Consider the following 14,598-nt stretch of genomic DNA (forward strand, 5'->3'; position numbering starts at 1 on the left):
CGTCCATTGCGAGCGGCCACGCAATGCACCTTCTCGAAAGTCTCGCTCCTTTCATTTCTTACTGTTTCTGTTTATACGATACTTGAAAGATAACGATCAGAGCTCCGCAGCGTTGATAGGGAAGCGACAGCGGGCCATCTGCACGCGCAACGTCAGACTTCTTCCTTCTATAGCTTGTACAATCAGCATATAATATCAATAGGCTTGTGACATATCTTTGAGGTTCTGTGCGGGCCTGCGGGCTTGCCGGCAGAAAGATGGAGGAGAGCAGCAACAATGAAGTTAGCCTTAGCATTGAGGAGACGAACAAGTAAGACAATCCAGAATCCGGGTAGGCTGGTGCGGGCACTGACCCTCGGTGGGCCCTGCGTGCAGGCTCCGCATTTCTCTGGGCTTGAAGCCGCTGCGCCTGGACTCTGAGCCGAGCCAGGCTAACAAGGAGCGGCAGAACCATGAGGCGAAAAAGCAGCAGGAGGCAGCAGCGCAGGCGCAGGAGCTTCGGAAAAAGCTGGAGGCGTAAGTTGGCGGGATAGGGGCCTGGGTGGGGTTTCACGACAGCGTTGCGTGCACAAGCGGCGGGGTGTTCTCTTGATACGTACCTACTTGCATTCACCTATGTGTGACAGGTGGTGGCAACTGCAGACAGGCAGGGGCCCTAATGAGGGCGCGGGGGCGGGGTTAGTGTGCCGTCACAGGGCACATGGGGTTCGTCAGGGATGGCCAGGCCGCACAGCAGCTGCGGCCGGGGCCCGAACGTGCGCCGTGCCGGTTGCAACCAGCCGGGGCCAACACCCCCACCCGCAGTCCTCTGGTCTGTATGAGATGTTGTTCTACTGCTGGGATGGATGGGGGCGGGATGCTCACACGGCAGCGCTCTGCCCAATACCGCCGCCTTTCCGTCGCCGCCGCCTTAGACACCAGCCGCACTTTCCCTTGCCATGAACATCATCCCCTCAACCACGCACACATACGCACACACACGCGCAGTGCCCGCGAGAAGCGGCTAATGGACGCCAAGCTCAAGGCCACGAAGACGCTGGGCGCCGCGGACGGCGACGACGGCGACGGCGACATGGCGGCCTGGGTGGAGAAGAACCGGCGGCTGGAGCAGCAGCGGCGGGAGGAGGCGGCGGCAAAGGCGGCGGCGGCGGCGGATAAGGCGGCGGCAGCGAGGAACAAGCGCAAGAAGCGGGTGAGCAGCGTGGGGCTGGGGCGGGTGAGGTTGTGGGGGGCTTGGGAGCAGGGTGTGTGGCATGGCGGTGTTGGGTGTGGTTTGGTGTGCTGGGGCGCGGCTGCTTGGGAAACGTGCGCCGGCCGCTCATGTGCCTGTTGGGCCATGTGCGCACACGCGCACCCACCACGCTCCACTGCGTGTGCACTGCGCCTGCCACACTGCATCACCACCGCCGCCGCCATGACCACGTGTCGCCGCCACGCAGGACGATGAGGACGACGAGGAGGGCGGCTACAAAGCAGACCAGCTGGCCGGGCTCAAGGTGGGCGTGTGCAGGGGGAGGACTGTGAAGGGGCGGGGGGGGGGCGGGGGGGGGGGTTGGGAGGGGTAGCCGTGCCTGTGAAGGGGCGGGGGGTTACATTCATGGTTACTTAAGGAAGGGCGCGGTAGCTGTCCATGAAAGGCGGAGGGCAGCGCTGGGTGGGTGGTGTGGAATGGGGGTGTCAGGATTGGGTCGTCCAGAAGTGCGTGGCTGCGGAGGCGGGTAACGCAGGCTGCTCTTCCTCGCAATGACCGCAACGTCCTCATCCGGCTTTCTGCTGTGCTCCGCGGGCTGCTGCTGCTGCTGCTGCTGCTGTTCGTGTCGCAGGTCCGTCACGACCTGGGTGAGGTGATGGAGGGCGAGACGGTGATTGTGACGCTGGCGGACAAGTCGCTGCTGGACGAGCAGGGTAACCTGCGCGAGGGCGACAGCGGCGACGAGCTGGAGAACACATTGCTGGTGAGAGGGGGGGGGGCTGGGTGGGAGGAGGCGAGGGGAGGGAGGTTACGAGGCCTAACCCCATAGTACTCTGGACTGCAGTGCACTGCACTGCAAGTAGCTGGAAACGTGTATTGCTGGAACGGGAGGCGGAGGCGGCGGGGTGGGCTTGAGTTTGCCGCTTGGCGCAGCCCGCAGGCCCGACTGAACTGCTCTGAAACAACGGGCCTCCTAATCCTTGTGTCCTGCACACCCGTGCGCGTGTCCTGCACACCTGCAAAATCCCTGCACAGGCGGAGGAGAAGCGGCGGCGCAAGGCCATGAAGGCTTCCAAGAAGGAGGCCAAGCCGCTATGGGAGGAGGACGGCAAGGTGGGGCCGGGGGCGGGTGTGGGGGGGCGGGGCGCTGGGCATTACCGGCAGCAAGGTAGCATGCGTGCTGGGAACCCGGGGTTACACTCTTGGTTAGTTAAAATAGAAGTGGAGTTGAGGAGAGGGAAAGGGTCTACTGGGCATGGGGTGCTGGGGGGGGAAGAATTGTTGCAACAGATGACACCGTGTCAGGCGGAGGGTGTGGGGGCTTTTCAGTACTTGTGCCGCATGCCTGCACAACCGCCACACCGGCACCACCGGCCCACACCAGGTGCGCACCATCCTGGACAAGTACGACGAGGAGGAGGAGGAGGTGGTGGTGGCCATCGGCAGCGGCGGCCAGCTGGAGGCGGACCGCATCCGGCGGCAGCAGGACATGCGGAAGAAGCTGGCGGAGGGTGCGGGGGCGCGGGCGGGATGCCGGGGCTGACAGGGGTGTCGGGGCGGGGGGGGGCGGGGGTGCGGTTGTAAATACCAGCCCAAACTAAACCAAAACCAACAAAACCAGGGGAGTGCAGGCAGAGGCGTTAGTTGCAAGCGATGATACTTATGGGATGTGGGCCGCGGCGTCGTGAGCAGGGGGGGGAGCAGGGCGCGAGGACTGAGCAGTGGAGCGGTTGGTGCGTTTGGAAACAAAAGCATGGACAATTGTGCGAAACTGTCATCTAATCGGAGCCAGTCGCTCACCGTTTATGACGCTGTCTCTTCATGCTATCACAGGCAACGCCAAGCTAGCCACCTTTGACGACTCCGGCGCGGCTGCCGGCGCGGCCGGCGGCGACTATTTCACTGCGGCGGAGATGGCTGCGTTCAGCAAGCCCAAGAAGAAGAAGGAGAAGAAGGAGCGGCGCATCCGGGCCAGGAGCGTGGAGCCGGAGCCGGAGGGGTGGGTGGTGCGCGTGCAAGAGCCACATGGGCAGGGCAACAGGATGCACGGTCCCAGGGCGCATGTTTGGGGAGGTGTGAACTGACGCGCGCGTGGTGTGCACGACTGCAAAGCGCCAGTCTGCAACTGCTTCTTTGACGCTTTCCAACTTGACTAAACCCACACATCCTCGCTGCCCAAACCGCCCTGGGCGACAGGGACATCCTGGCAACGCTGGAGGCTCAGGCGGAGGAGGCGGGTGGCGCCGCCGCCGACCTGGGGCGCCGCGCCGACCGCGGCGCGCAGCTGGCGGCCGCAGAGGAGGCGGCCACGGCGGCTGCCGAGCAGAAGCGCGCACGCTTTGAGGCCGCGGTTCAGAAGGCCAACTGGGCCTCTCAGTTCCTGCGCAACGCCAAGGGCGGAATGGCGGGCGCCGCCGCCGCGGCCGGCGGTGGTAAAGGCGCCGCGATTGGCGAGGAGGATGAGGAGGCGGACCGCGAGCTGCGGGATTCGCTGGAGCGTGCGCGGCGGATGGCGGAGAAGAAGAAGCGCGAGGAGGAGGAGGAGGCAGCGCGGAAGGCGGAGGCGGCGGAGGCGGAGGCGGCGGGGCCCGGGGAGGACATGGATGTGGAGGGCGAGGAGAAGAAGGAGCGCAAGCCGGCGGCGCCAAAGTCAGGGATAGGTGAGAGCGGGCGAGCGTGTGTTGTGCTGCTGTGTGATAGTCAGGCAAACAATCCTGCTACGTGTGTTTGTGTGCGTGTGGTTGCCCATGCGTCGATGCGTGCGGGCCTCGGACAATTGCTACCAGCAATGGGATGCTGCTTGGCAGCTTGCCGAGCTCCCTGATGCCCGGTCTGACGATTTTGTATGTCAGTGTGCTGATTACCTGCCTGTGACCCCGATTTGCAAACTATATCCTCCTGCACCCGGCCCGCCCTCCTCCCTTTCCCTCGCCCCCGCAGCTGCGCTGTTTGCGGACATTGCGGCGGTGAAGAAGGAGCCGGAGGCGGCGGGCGGCGGCGGCGGCGCGGTGCTGACGGAGACCATGGAGTTCGTGCGCAACATCACGGTGAGCCGCCGCGGGCACTTGATGGGGGGTGGGGCGGAGGTTGGATGGCGAGAAACGGGTTGGATGGCACGGATGTGTGTCAATTATGGGTTGGTGTCAGCGTGACTGGGTGCGGTGCCGGGATGGCGTGCGAGTTCTCAAGGCCTTGGGGTCATGCCCATCATACGCCCCGCATATATCAGGATCCGCGTTCTGACATTTTACGACCCACGCACTTAACCCCCGGCGCAGGCGGCGCCCTCCAAAGCAGCCGCCAACGCCGCCAAGGCCGCCAATGGCGCCGCCAGCCCAGCGCCGCGCGACGGCGCCGCCTCCGTCGGCGGCTCCGCCGGCGCCCGCGGCGCCTACGCCGACGGCGACGGCTCCGACCTGGATGACGACGACGGCGCCGGCGACGCCAAGATGGGCGAGTCGGGCGGCGGCACCTGGGTGGCGGCGGCGGACGGCGGCGGCGGCGAGGGCAAGGCCGGGCGCGAGGGCAGTGCGGGGCCGGCGGGCGGGCGCGGCGGCAGCCGCGAGCGCAGCGCGCCGCCGGAGGACGGCGTGGGCATCACCGGGGAGCGGGCGGTGGGGCGCGGCCTGGCGGGGGCGTTGGGTCTGCTGCAAGACAAGGGCGCGCTCAAGCCCGGTGTGGAGTGGAGCGGCCGCAACACGGACCGCAGCAAGAACGCGCTGCAGGTGGGCGGGGGGTGTGGGAGGCGGGGGTGGGAGGCGGGGGTGGGGGTGGGGAGCGGGGATGGGGGTGGGGGGCGGGGATGGGGGTGGGGGGCGGGGTGAGGCAGGCTGAGAAGACTAGCACGTAGCAGACTGGCTTCGTGGCTGCTTGGAGCGCCCCGCTCGCGGCATGGCTCCTTGCGCCTTGCATGTCTCGACCTCCACAGCAACACCGGACCCTCACACCCACGTCCAGCTACACCCTACCACCGTCTCCGCCGCATCTGCGCAGGCCCCCCCTCACACACGCCCCCATATTTTAGCTTGGGGTGGTATTTACAACGCCCCCCCATACACACACACACACACACACACACACACACACACACACACACACACACACACACACACACACACACACACACACACACACACACACACACACACACACAACTACGGCGCCGTCTGGGCGGGCTTTCGTTTCGTCTTTAAACACACACACACGTCGTTTTGTTGCTGTTGTTTATTAACACGCACACGCACGCGCCCACACACACACAGGGCCTGGACGACGTGTACACGGGCGGGCGGCAGGTGGACCGTGTGGCCCGCAGCGTGGAGGCGGCGCTGACGGTGAAGGACAGGTTCGGCCGCGTGCTGACGCCCAAGGAGCGCTTCAGGCAGCTGTGCCACTCGTGAGTGCCGGCATGGCGGGGATATGGGGGGGGGTGCGGGCGCGGGGGAGCGGGGCTGGGACGGAGGCTACGGTGGCAAGGCGAGGTCGAGTCCTTGCTGAGGGTGCCGCACACGTATCAGTCCAGTGTACCATGTGAGACCACTTACGTGCCCACTTGGCCGTCCCCTCACCATGTTCCCTCTCGATGTTTCCTCCCTCCCCCATTCCCCTCGTTCTCCCCATTGGGTTCGGTTTAGTCTGGGCTGGTACCTACAATCCCCCCTAATAATCATGATTGTACTTCCCCCGCAGCTTCCACGGTATCAAGCCCAGCAAGAACCAGGTGGACAAGGCGGCGGCGCGCGACGCCAAGGAGCTGGCCATCAAGAAGGCCGCCACCTCAGAGGACCCCAGCGCCGAGCTGGATCGGCTGCGCGCCGTGCAGCGCGCCACCGGCAGCGCCTACGTGGTGCTCAGCGGCAAGAACGCCGGGCTGCCGGCCATGGCGGCGGGAGGAGGCGGCGGAGGCGGGTGAGCGGGAGGGAAAGGGTGGGGGTGGGCGGGCATGGGCGGGCCGAGGTGTTGTGGGTGGATGGGTTGGTGTTGGCAGTGAGGCGGGGGGGGGGAGGGGGAGGGGGAGGGGGCGGGGCTGGCGTGAGGGTGTGAGGAGGATGCACGTGCAAACTGGTGCACAGTTCGAGGGAGCGGGGTGGCTGCTGCGTCCTCGGTTTGCTTTCTGCGTCACCAGTCACCTACCGTCCCGCGTGACGCGCCTTTCCATGCACTCCCTCCTGTGTCGCCACAGGGACAGCGATGACGAGGACACGGGGCGGCGGGGCGGCGGCGGCGGCGGCGGTGGGCGCATGAAGCCGCCGGCTCCACGACCACCGGGCAGCAAGGGCGGGCCGCCAGCGGGCGGGCCTGCCTTCCCGCTGAGCGGTGCGCGCGGCACCATTGGCAACTTGACGCCGCTGCTGGGCGACCGCAAGGTGGAGGCCATGTTGGGCATCAGGAAGCCAGGCAACAAGTAGGGGGAGCTGGTGATGAGCGATGAGTTGGTGGTGTGATTGATGGTGTGGGCTAGAGCGGTGGTGGCGTAGGCGGCAGGGGCTGGCGGTGGTGGCTGCGAGTGGCTGCTGTGGGCGCAGGAAGGGGTAGCCGATGGCGCGCGGCTTGTGTGCGGCCAAAGCTGCCATAGCTGCAGGTATGGCACTGGTTGCATCCCTGGCGGGAGCTTACAGGAGCCCGTGTTAAGGGTTGGTGCGTGTTGCGCGGAGGTCAGGGGCCGTCCATGCTGGGGAAGTTCATCCGTCGCGGTGAGCGCTTCCAGCGTGTTGTAAAGCTCAGTGTACATCATGCCACACACACGGATAAGGTTGCATACAGAGGCGACAAGTTGAACCCTAGCAACATACCCTTCTAGAGAATTGCATCGTTCCAGACTCGCGCGACATTTACCCTTGAGTTAGTACCACCATAACCATGGCAGGAGAAGAAGAGCAAAATAAGAAACGAAAGAAGGGGCATGCGCAGCAGCACCAGCTGAAGCGGCAGGGGCGGCGGAGCTACAAGGAGGACCAGGAAATTGCCGAGCTGGAGCAGCGCCTACGCGAAGGAGCTCCGCCACGCGGCTCAAACCCCTTGGCGGCGCAGGAGGGCGCCGGCGCGACAACATCCTACGCGGCCGCCCGCACTTTCGACGAGCTGCCGCTGTCGCAGTACACTAAGGACAGTCTCAAGAAGTATAAATTTGTAACGCTGACCGCGGTTCAGCGCGCGACACTCCCACATGCCCTCGCCGGTCGCGATGTGCTGGGTGCGGCGAAGACGGGCTCAGGCAAGACGCTGTCGTTCCTCATCCCGGTGCGTATGATGGTGATGGGGAGGGGCTTGGGGTGTGGTGGGGCCTAGGCAGGGGTTGCACGCAGCGTGAGGGGCGTTGGTTGTGGGTTGGCGGGGCGGGCTGTGTGTCTGAGGGCCGTGCCTGGGGTGCCTGCGGGCCTGCGTGCCGACATACCGATTACCGGCACGCCGTGCCCGTTGTCGCGGTGTTGAGCATGTCACATGCCAAGGTCCCGACTGTACCAGGGTCTTCGGCATGCCTCCTGCAGCTTGGCTGGAAGATGCGCGCACGCAGCATCCGATCTCTCCTTGCCACCCCTCAGTCTCTCCGTGCCCCCCCCACACACACACGCCCTCACACACACCCCATGCACACACACAGCTGGTTGAGAAGCTGTACCGTGCCAAGTGGACGCGGCTGGACGGGCTGGGGGCGCTGGTGCTCACGCCCACCCGCGAGCTGGCGGTGCAGATTTTTGAGGAGCTGAGGAAGGTCCGTGGGGAGGGAGGAAGGGGGAAAAGGCCCTAGGGAAAAGGCGTGTGAGAGAGGGGGCAAGGCGTGGACGAAGTCATGGGAGGGAGGGAGAGGGAGAGAGAGAGGTACGAGGGAGGCGCAAGGGAGGGGCAAGGGAGGCGTGAAGGGGGCGTGAGGGAGCCATGACGGCACGACACACGTGTGGCACTGTACCGGCGGGAGGGCTGCGCGGGGGAGCTGCGCGTGGAGGCAGGGAGAGCAGGCGGCGTGTGCGTGTGCGTGTGCGGCTTGGGCAAAGTAAGCCGCGGAACATGAGTGTGTTCCGGCCGCATCGGTGGCGGCGACAGGGCGTTGTTGCAGCGCGAGGGGAACAACGGGACATGGGCGGGCCAAGCATAAGGATGCCGTGCTGGGGCGGGCGGGCGGGGGCGGGGGCGGGGCGCTGGGGCGGGGGCTGCAGCAAGGTGGCGAGGCAGTGGGAAGGCGGGGTGCTGCGCGCCCTCTGCGGCTGCGGCTAAGGGCGCGCAGGCGCCTGTGTGTGTGTGTGGGGGGGGGGGGGTTGTAAATACCAGCTCAAACTGGGGGGGGTAGGTCGCTGGTACGACGGCACTGGGGGGGCGTGGATTATGCCGGAAGGCCGGCAGGCGGGCAGTGCGGCACCGCATGCGGCGCACCCCGCAAAAGAGCTGGCCGCATGTGCTGGGCCGTGACAGGAGTTGCTGCGGGCGGCGCAGCCGCGGAAGTAAGAGCTTCCTTACGGCGCACACGCATTCACCCACCGCAAGTATGGTACCGTTGCAGAGTCATCAACGCCATGGCCTGCGGGCTGTGTGTTTCGCGTGTTGCGCAGGTGGGCCACTTCCACGACCTGTCCGCGGGCCTGCTCATCGGCGGCAAGGCGGTGGCGGAGGAGGCGGCGCGCGTGCACCGCATGGCCATGCTGGTGGCCACGCCGGGTGAGGGGCTGCGGGGGTTAACGTTGAACCAATCCCTGCGGGGGGGGGGGTTACATTCATGACTAGTTAAGGAAGTGGTAGACTGTAGACCATCTTGCGGGGGCAGGGGCTGCGTGAGGGGAGGGGCGGAGGGGGGAGGGGAGGTACGGCTGTAGGGGCAGGGGCAGTTGGGGGAGGGGGTGCCCGGGGTTAACTCTGAACCAGTCCCATAGTCTGAAACAGTAACGCTGCAAGGCGGCGGGGGAGGTAGCTGGGCAGGTCGGGCGGGCGGGCGCAGAGGGGGAGGGAGAGAGGCGCGCGCTGGCCGCCGCTGCGGGGGCGGGAGGGGGCCTGTGCGGCGGCACAGGCGTGGTGGACAAGGGCCGGTGTGGTGGAGGGGGCAGGGCTCACAGGGGCGACTGGGTGCGGAGGGACACCGCGGGGCCGGCAGCCTGACAGCAGCCGCCGTGCATACCATGTCATCCCACCCCGGCCATCATCGGACTGGGGCTCACAGCCCCACCACCGCACCCACCGCGCGCCTAACTTCCTCGTCCTCCTCCCCCTCCTCCTGCTGCTGCCGCGCACCCCCTCGCCACTTCACCTTGCAAGTTGCTCATGGCTCCTCCTCCTGCGCCCCTCCCCCCCCCACACCACACCTGCTGTCTACCTCGATACACTTCTCTGTACCAATCCTTGCAACCCCCCAACCTCACCCGCCCCACCCCACCCCCGCCCCTCAGGCCGTCTGCTGCAGCACCTGGACGAGACGCCCGGCTTCGACACCAGCGGGCTGCAGGCGCTGGTGCTGGACGAGGCCGACCGCATCCTGGACATGGGCTTCGCGGCCACACTGGACGCCATCGTGGCCAATCTGCCCCGGGAGCGACAGACGCTGCTGTTCAGGTGGGGGGCAGAGGGGGAGGGAGGGGAGGGGAGGGGGAGGAGGGAGGAGAGGGGGAGGAGAGGAGGGGGAGGGGAAGGAGAGGGAGGAGAGGGAGGAGAGAGGAGGGAGGAGGGGAAGGGAGGGAGGAGGGGGAGAGAGGAGGGAGGGGGGAGGAGGGGGGAGGCATGGCGCTGCCGAACCTGCAAATGGGGGGCGGCGTAGCCGTTGATGGAAGACGGAGCGGCGGCAGGGGCGGAGGGGGGGCAGGGAGGAGGGAGGGGACAGGGCACCGGCACATTCCTCTGCTCTCACCTGCATCCCACCATCTCCCTCCACCCTACCATGCCGACCGGGCCCCAACCCACGCCCTCCACTTCCACACACTCGCACACCCACAGCGCCACACAGACCAAGTCGGTCCGCGACCTGGCCCGCCTCAGCCTCACGGACCCCGAGTACCTGGCGGTGCATGCCGAGGCCGCCACGCCCACGCCGCTGAAGCTGCAGCAGGTGCGCGGCGCCGCAGGCGTGCATGGTGGTTGAGGTGGTTGAGGTGGAGCTTTGTGTGTGGGGGGGGGGGGCAGGAGTGGCAGGATAGCGCGAGGGAGAGGGAAAGGCAGTGGCGGGGATGGCTTGGGCGTGCCGAGCAATGCGATGGTACTGGAGGGCGGCAGGAGCTTAGACAGCACCGGCTTGTTCTAAACCCAAGCTCCTCCGAAGACCATAGCCGCAGCCCATCCCACTCGATATCGGACCACGCACACACGTGCACGCATCCGTTCTGCTGCCCTTTCGAACACATCCACGCCCCACCTCTTACCGCCAGGCCTACATGGTCGTTGACCTGGGCCAGAAGATGGACGTGATGTGGTCCTTCATCCGTACCCACCTCAAGGCCAAAACCATCATCTTCCTCTCGACATGCAAACAGGTGCGCCTGCGAAGCCTGCCTGCTCCTTGCTCATTGTGCTTGCGTACTACGTGCGTGGTGCTTGCTGGCTGCGCATCCCGCTGCTGGTGTTGCCAATAACAACCAACATTCACCACCCAAACCATCACCTCCACGACCGCCAACCACCAACCGCCGCCACCGCCAACCGCAGGTGCGCTTCGTGTTCGAGGCGTTCCGCAAGCTGCGCCCCGGCGTGCCGCTGCGCTGCCTGCACGGCGGCCTCAAGCAGGCGCGCCGCACCTCGGTGTTCTACGAGTTCTGCAATGAGAAGGTGCGGACTCAGGAGGGGTGGTGACCACGCGGGCTTGCGTGCGAACGCCGTGCTGCATGGTGGGGCTGCCCGCGGCCGCTATGTCCATCAATCGCCAGCGTTTCACACATAGGCATTCGCGTGCACGTACACACACATACACACACAGGTCTTGGCCCCTATAACTCCTTGGGCTCTCCAACACACGCAGGCCATGGTGCTCATCGCCACGGACATCGCCGCCCGCGGTCTGGACTTCCCCACTGTGGACTGGGTGGTGCAGGTGAGGAGCTCGCGGGGGAGGGGGGCAGCCGTGCAATAAACCGGCAGGAGTGAACCAAGAGCTCACAGTCACGGCCTCCATAGTCTAAGATAAGCCACGCCTGGAATCGCCCATACTCAACACCGCCATTACTCACAGCGTCTTGCATGGACGGCTGCCCCCCCCCTTCGTCTGCAGTCTTCAGCGCATCCTGTACCGCTCATCCAACCATCTATGCAACCCCCCACTCCTCCCTTCCCCCCTCCGCATTCACTTCTTAAATAATCATGAATGTAACCCCCCCCCCACACACACGTCGCCTCAGGCTGACTGCCCCGAGGACGCCGCCACCTACATCCACCGCGTGGGCCGCACCGCGCGCTACATGGCCTCGGGCCGGGCGCTGCTGCTGCTGCTGCCCAGCGAGCGCGACGGCATGTTGAAGCTGCTGGAGGACGCCAAGGTGCGCGCGGGTGGTGTGTTGAACAAGCAAGAACGTGTGTGTATATATATTAATAGAAGACATGATAGAGCCCCTCGTCCACTGTCTCCTGCAACCCCCCTCCGCCCGCAGGTGCCGCTCACCCAGATCCGGCCCAACCCCGCCAAGCAGCAGGCCGTGACGCCGGCGCTGCAGGCACTGCTGTCCAAGGACCAGGAGCTCAAGGTGCGTGCGCGTTTGTGTTTACATAAAACCGCGTGTGTATTTACGTAAAACCGAAGCCCGCCCAGGCGGCGGGCGGGTGGTGTGCGTGTGTGTATGTGTATGTGTATGTGCGTGTGTGCGTGCGAGTGTCTAATGATGTACACCGCATGTGGTGATGGGGACAGTGTTGGGCGTGGGTAAAGGGATTATGGGCTGCAGAGGTAGCTGGCAAATGGGCAGCTAGAGCACACAAGCGTCTCCGGGGCCGGGGTTTCCTTCCCTGACCTTGTTCATCTCCCCACTGCGTGCAGGACTTTGCTCAGAAGGCTCTGACCGCCTACCTGCGCTCAGTGTTCCTGCAGCCCAAAAAGGTGTGTTTGCGGTGGTTGGGGTGCTGAGCGGTGATGTGATGCAATGGAAGTCTGATGCACGGATCTGGCCTCCCGTAGTGCTGGAGGACCTGGGATGTCACTGGGGGCGGGACATTACCTTCGTGTGGTTTTCCTGTGAACAACTCTTCACCCCTTGCCCGCTGCCGCCGGCCGCATCACCAGCACGCACACACACGTGTTTCGTAACGCCACCACCCCAATCACACGCAGGACGTGTTCGACGTGACGCAGCTGCCCGTGGAGGACTTCGCTGCCAGCATAGGCCTGGCCTCCACGCCCAAGCTGCGCTTCCTCAAGCGCGTCAAGGCGGGCCCGGGCGGCAAGTCGCGCGAGGAAGTGATCGAGATGGGCGGCAGGTCGGCCCTGGAGGAGGAGAGCGAGGAGGAGGAAGAGGAGGACGGGGAGGAGGAGGAGCAGGAGGAGGACGCGGCGGCGGCGCGGCGGGCGGGCGCGGCGAGCACCAGCGGCCGGGCGGGCGCGACGCCGGCTGCTGGCAAGAAGGGCAAACGGGCGGAGGCGGCGGAGCCGGAGGAACAGCCGGGTGCGAAGAAGCTGAAGGGCCAGGACGGCGCGGTGAAGGCGGCGAAGAAGGCCAACGGTGCGGCGGCTGCGGCCGTCAACGGCGGCGGCGGTGATGACGACGACGATGATGATTTCCTGGTGGTTAAGAAGCGGGACGTGTTTGCAGAGCCTGAGGAGGAGGAGCGGCTAATGAAGGAGGTGGCTGCGGCGGCAGCGGGCGACGACGACGAAGACGGCAAAAAGAAGAAAAAGAAGAAGAAGCAGAAGATCAAAGTGGGCTCCGTCAGCGGCAACCGCAGGGTCTTCGACGAGGAGGTTAGTACCGGACGCGCAAGTCAGCGGTGTGCGCGTTGCTGTGTACTTTTGGTGGCAGCCCGTGATTGCCGCGCACGGCCCACTTGTTCGCGCCATTATCTTGCACTCCTCTCACACCTCAACGTCGCTCTCTCGCAAACACACACTCTTTACTACCGTACACACAGCACTCACTTGGGCGGGTGATTTTCCGTTTTGTTGTTTCCACAACACAACACAACACCTCAACCTCACAGGGCAACGCGCTGGATCCGCTGGCGCAGCTGGCCAAGGAGGGGCTGGGCGAGGAGGGCGCAGCGGCAGCCGCAGCGGAGGCGATGTCGGCGCGCGAGGGTGTGTACGTGGTGGCGGCACGGCCGGAGGAGCGCTTCAAGATCGCGGCGGACCTCATGCGCCGCCGCGACAAGGAGGACCGGGCCCGGCTCAAGCAGCTCAAAAAGGTGCGCGGGGCTGCGGGGCTGCAAGCCTGCGGGGTACGGGCAGCTGCGGGGCTCGGTGTGAAGGGTTGGTTTTGGAGGGAGCGGAGGAAGAGTGTGGGTTGCAGAGTGGTGCATGCACATCAGGCGGCCCCGTAACCCCGTATGCTGGTATGCAACCAACGTGTGTCTGCAGGAGATCAAGTTGGAAAAGAAGGCACGGGCGCGTGCCGCCGCCGGGCTGGAGGAGCAGGGCGGCGTGGCCACGTTGCGTCGCGCCGGCGAGGACGACTCGGACGATGACCAGGAGGGCGGCAGCGGCAGTGGCAGTGGCAGCGAGGAGGAGGAGGAGGAGGAGCAGCGCGAGCGCCGGCGGCGGGGCGGCCGGGGCGGCCGCCGTGGCGGCGACTCGGATGATGATAGTGAGGGCAGCGACGAGGATGACGGCGAGGAGGATGCGGGGCAGCGGGGGCACAAGCGGCCCGAGGTGGCGCATTTCGGCATGGCGCGCAAGGACGCGGGCGCGAGCGCAGCGGCGGCGATGGGGGCTGCAGGGGCGGCGTCGAAGGCGGCGGCGGGGTCGTCGCTGGCGGAGCAGGAGGCCATGGCGCTCAAACTGCTCAGCATGCGGCGGTAATGAGCCGACAGGGGGGGATGGGGATGGGGAGGGGGCTGGCAAGGTGTCGCGCTTGTGATATGCGTGCTGCCAGAGTCGTGCCGCCGTGCGGCGCGCGCGTCTAGGGAGTTTGCTTGGTGTGCCGCCTCGCGCACACGTGCATGTCTGATGTGTGCCGTGGGTTTGGCCATCTATGTTTTAGTGCAGGACTGGTTTGCAGCTTTTGGGAGCGCGGCGGCTGGTGCTTCTGCCGGCTAGTCGTTGCGCTCACATCAACTCTTCAAGGCGTGTAGAACGGAGACTAGTGGGGATGGTGATGTAGCTGAACTGATGAGCTGTGCGTCCATGTGTGGGTGCTGCTGGTAACACACGCGGCAACGAACGCCGGCTTTTGCCGTGTCACACCGCCGGGACCTGAGACTTCGACCATCTGAAAGGCTTGCTGTCGCGCGTTGGCAGCGCTGCAGCCACTGATGTATGAATGCCAATACGAACCCCAGCAAAGACGCAAGGAAGAGGC

At 65.7% G+C, this 14,598-nt stretch overlaps 2 protein-coding genes across 2 annotated transcripts; both read left to right on the plus strand.

The window, feature by feature from the left end:
* Positions 1–75: 75 nt before the first annotated feature.
* On the plus strand, positions 76–6,921 carry CHLRE_03g156100v5 (uncharacterized protein). The gene is made up of 14 exons (XM_043060597.1): positions 76–310; positions 376–516; positions 988–1,192; positions 1,440–1,496; positions 1,824–1,955; positions 2,228–2,305; positions 2,577–2,703; positions 3,026–3,191; positions 3,389–3,852; positions 4,133–4,239; positions 4,471–4,917; positions 5,455–5,588; positions 5,882–6,100; positions 6,375–6,921. Exons 1-14 carry the CDS (start codon positions 258–260, stop codon positions 6,598–6,600), a joined length of 2,556 nt encoding a protein of 851 aa, XP_042925726.1. The 5' UTR covers positions 76–257; the 3' UTR covers positions 6,601–6,921.
* A 64-nt stretch (positions 6,922–6,985) lies between these two features.
* On the plus strand, positions 6,986–14,597 carry CHLRE_03g156150v5 (uncharacterized protein). The gene is made up of 14 exons (XM_043060598.1): positions 6,986–7,432; positions 7,794–7,904; positions 8,737–8,842; positions 9,565–9,727; positions 10,106–10,217; positions 10,534–10,638; positions 10,811–10,930; positions 11,121–11,192; positions 11,497–11,634; positions 11,746–11,838; positions 12,129–12,188; positions 12,420–13,046; positions 13,283–13,486; positions 13,659–14,597. The coding sequence occupies exons 1-14, from the start codon at positions 7,052–7,054 to the stop codon at positions 14,097–14,099; spliced, it is 2,733 nt and encodes a 910-aa protein (XP_042925727.1). The 5' UTR covers positions 6,986–7,051; the 3' UTR covers positions 14,100–14,597.
* The last annotated feature ends 1 nt before the right edge of the window (position 14,598 follows it).

Source organism: Chlamydomonas reinhardtii, chromosome 3, assembly GCF_000002595.2.
Source record: "Chlamydomonas reinhardtii strain CC-503 cw92 mt+ chromosome 3, whole genome shotgun sequence".
In the NCBI taxonomy this organism is placed as follows: Eukaryota; Viridiplantae; Chlorophyta; class Chlorophyceae; order Chlamydomonadales; family Chlamydomonadaceae; genus Chlamydomonas; species Chlamydomonas reinhardtii.

Coding starts and splice junctions, on each gene's coding strand:
- CHLRE_03g156100v5 (XM_043060597.1), top strand. CDS start 258: ATGGAGGAGAGCAGCAACAATGAAGTTAGCCTTAGCATTGAGGAGACG. Junction 1,956..2,227: donor AGCTGGAGAACACATTGCTG/GTGAGAGGGGGG, acceptor ATCCCTGCACAG/GCGGAGGAGAAGCGGCGGCG. Junction 4,240..4,470: donor AGTTCGTGCGCAACATCACG/GTGAGCCGCCGC, acceptor CCCCCGGCGCAG/GCGGCGCCCTCCAAAGCAGC.
- CHLRE_03g156150v5 (XM_043060598.1), top strand. CDS start 7,052: ATGGCAGGAGAAGAAGAGCAAAATAAGAAACGAAAGAAGGGGCATGCG. Junction 10,218..10,533: donor CGCCGCTGAAGCTGCAGCAG/GTGCGCGGCGCC, acceptor TCTTACCGCCAG/GCCTACATGGTCGTTGACCT. Junction 11,635..11,745: donor AGCTGCTGGAGGACGCCAAG/GTGCGCGCGGGT, acceptor CTCCGCCCGCAG/GTGCCGCTCACCCAGATCCG.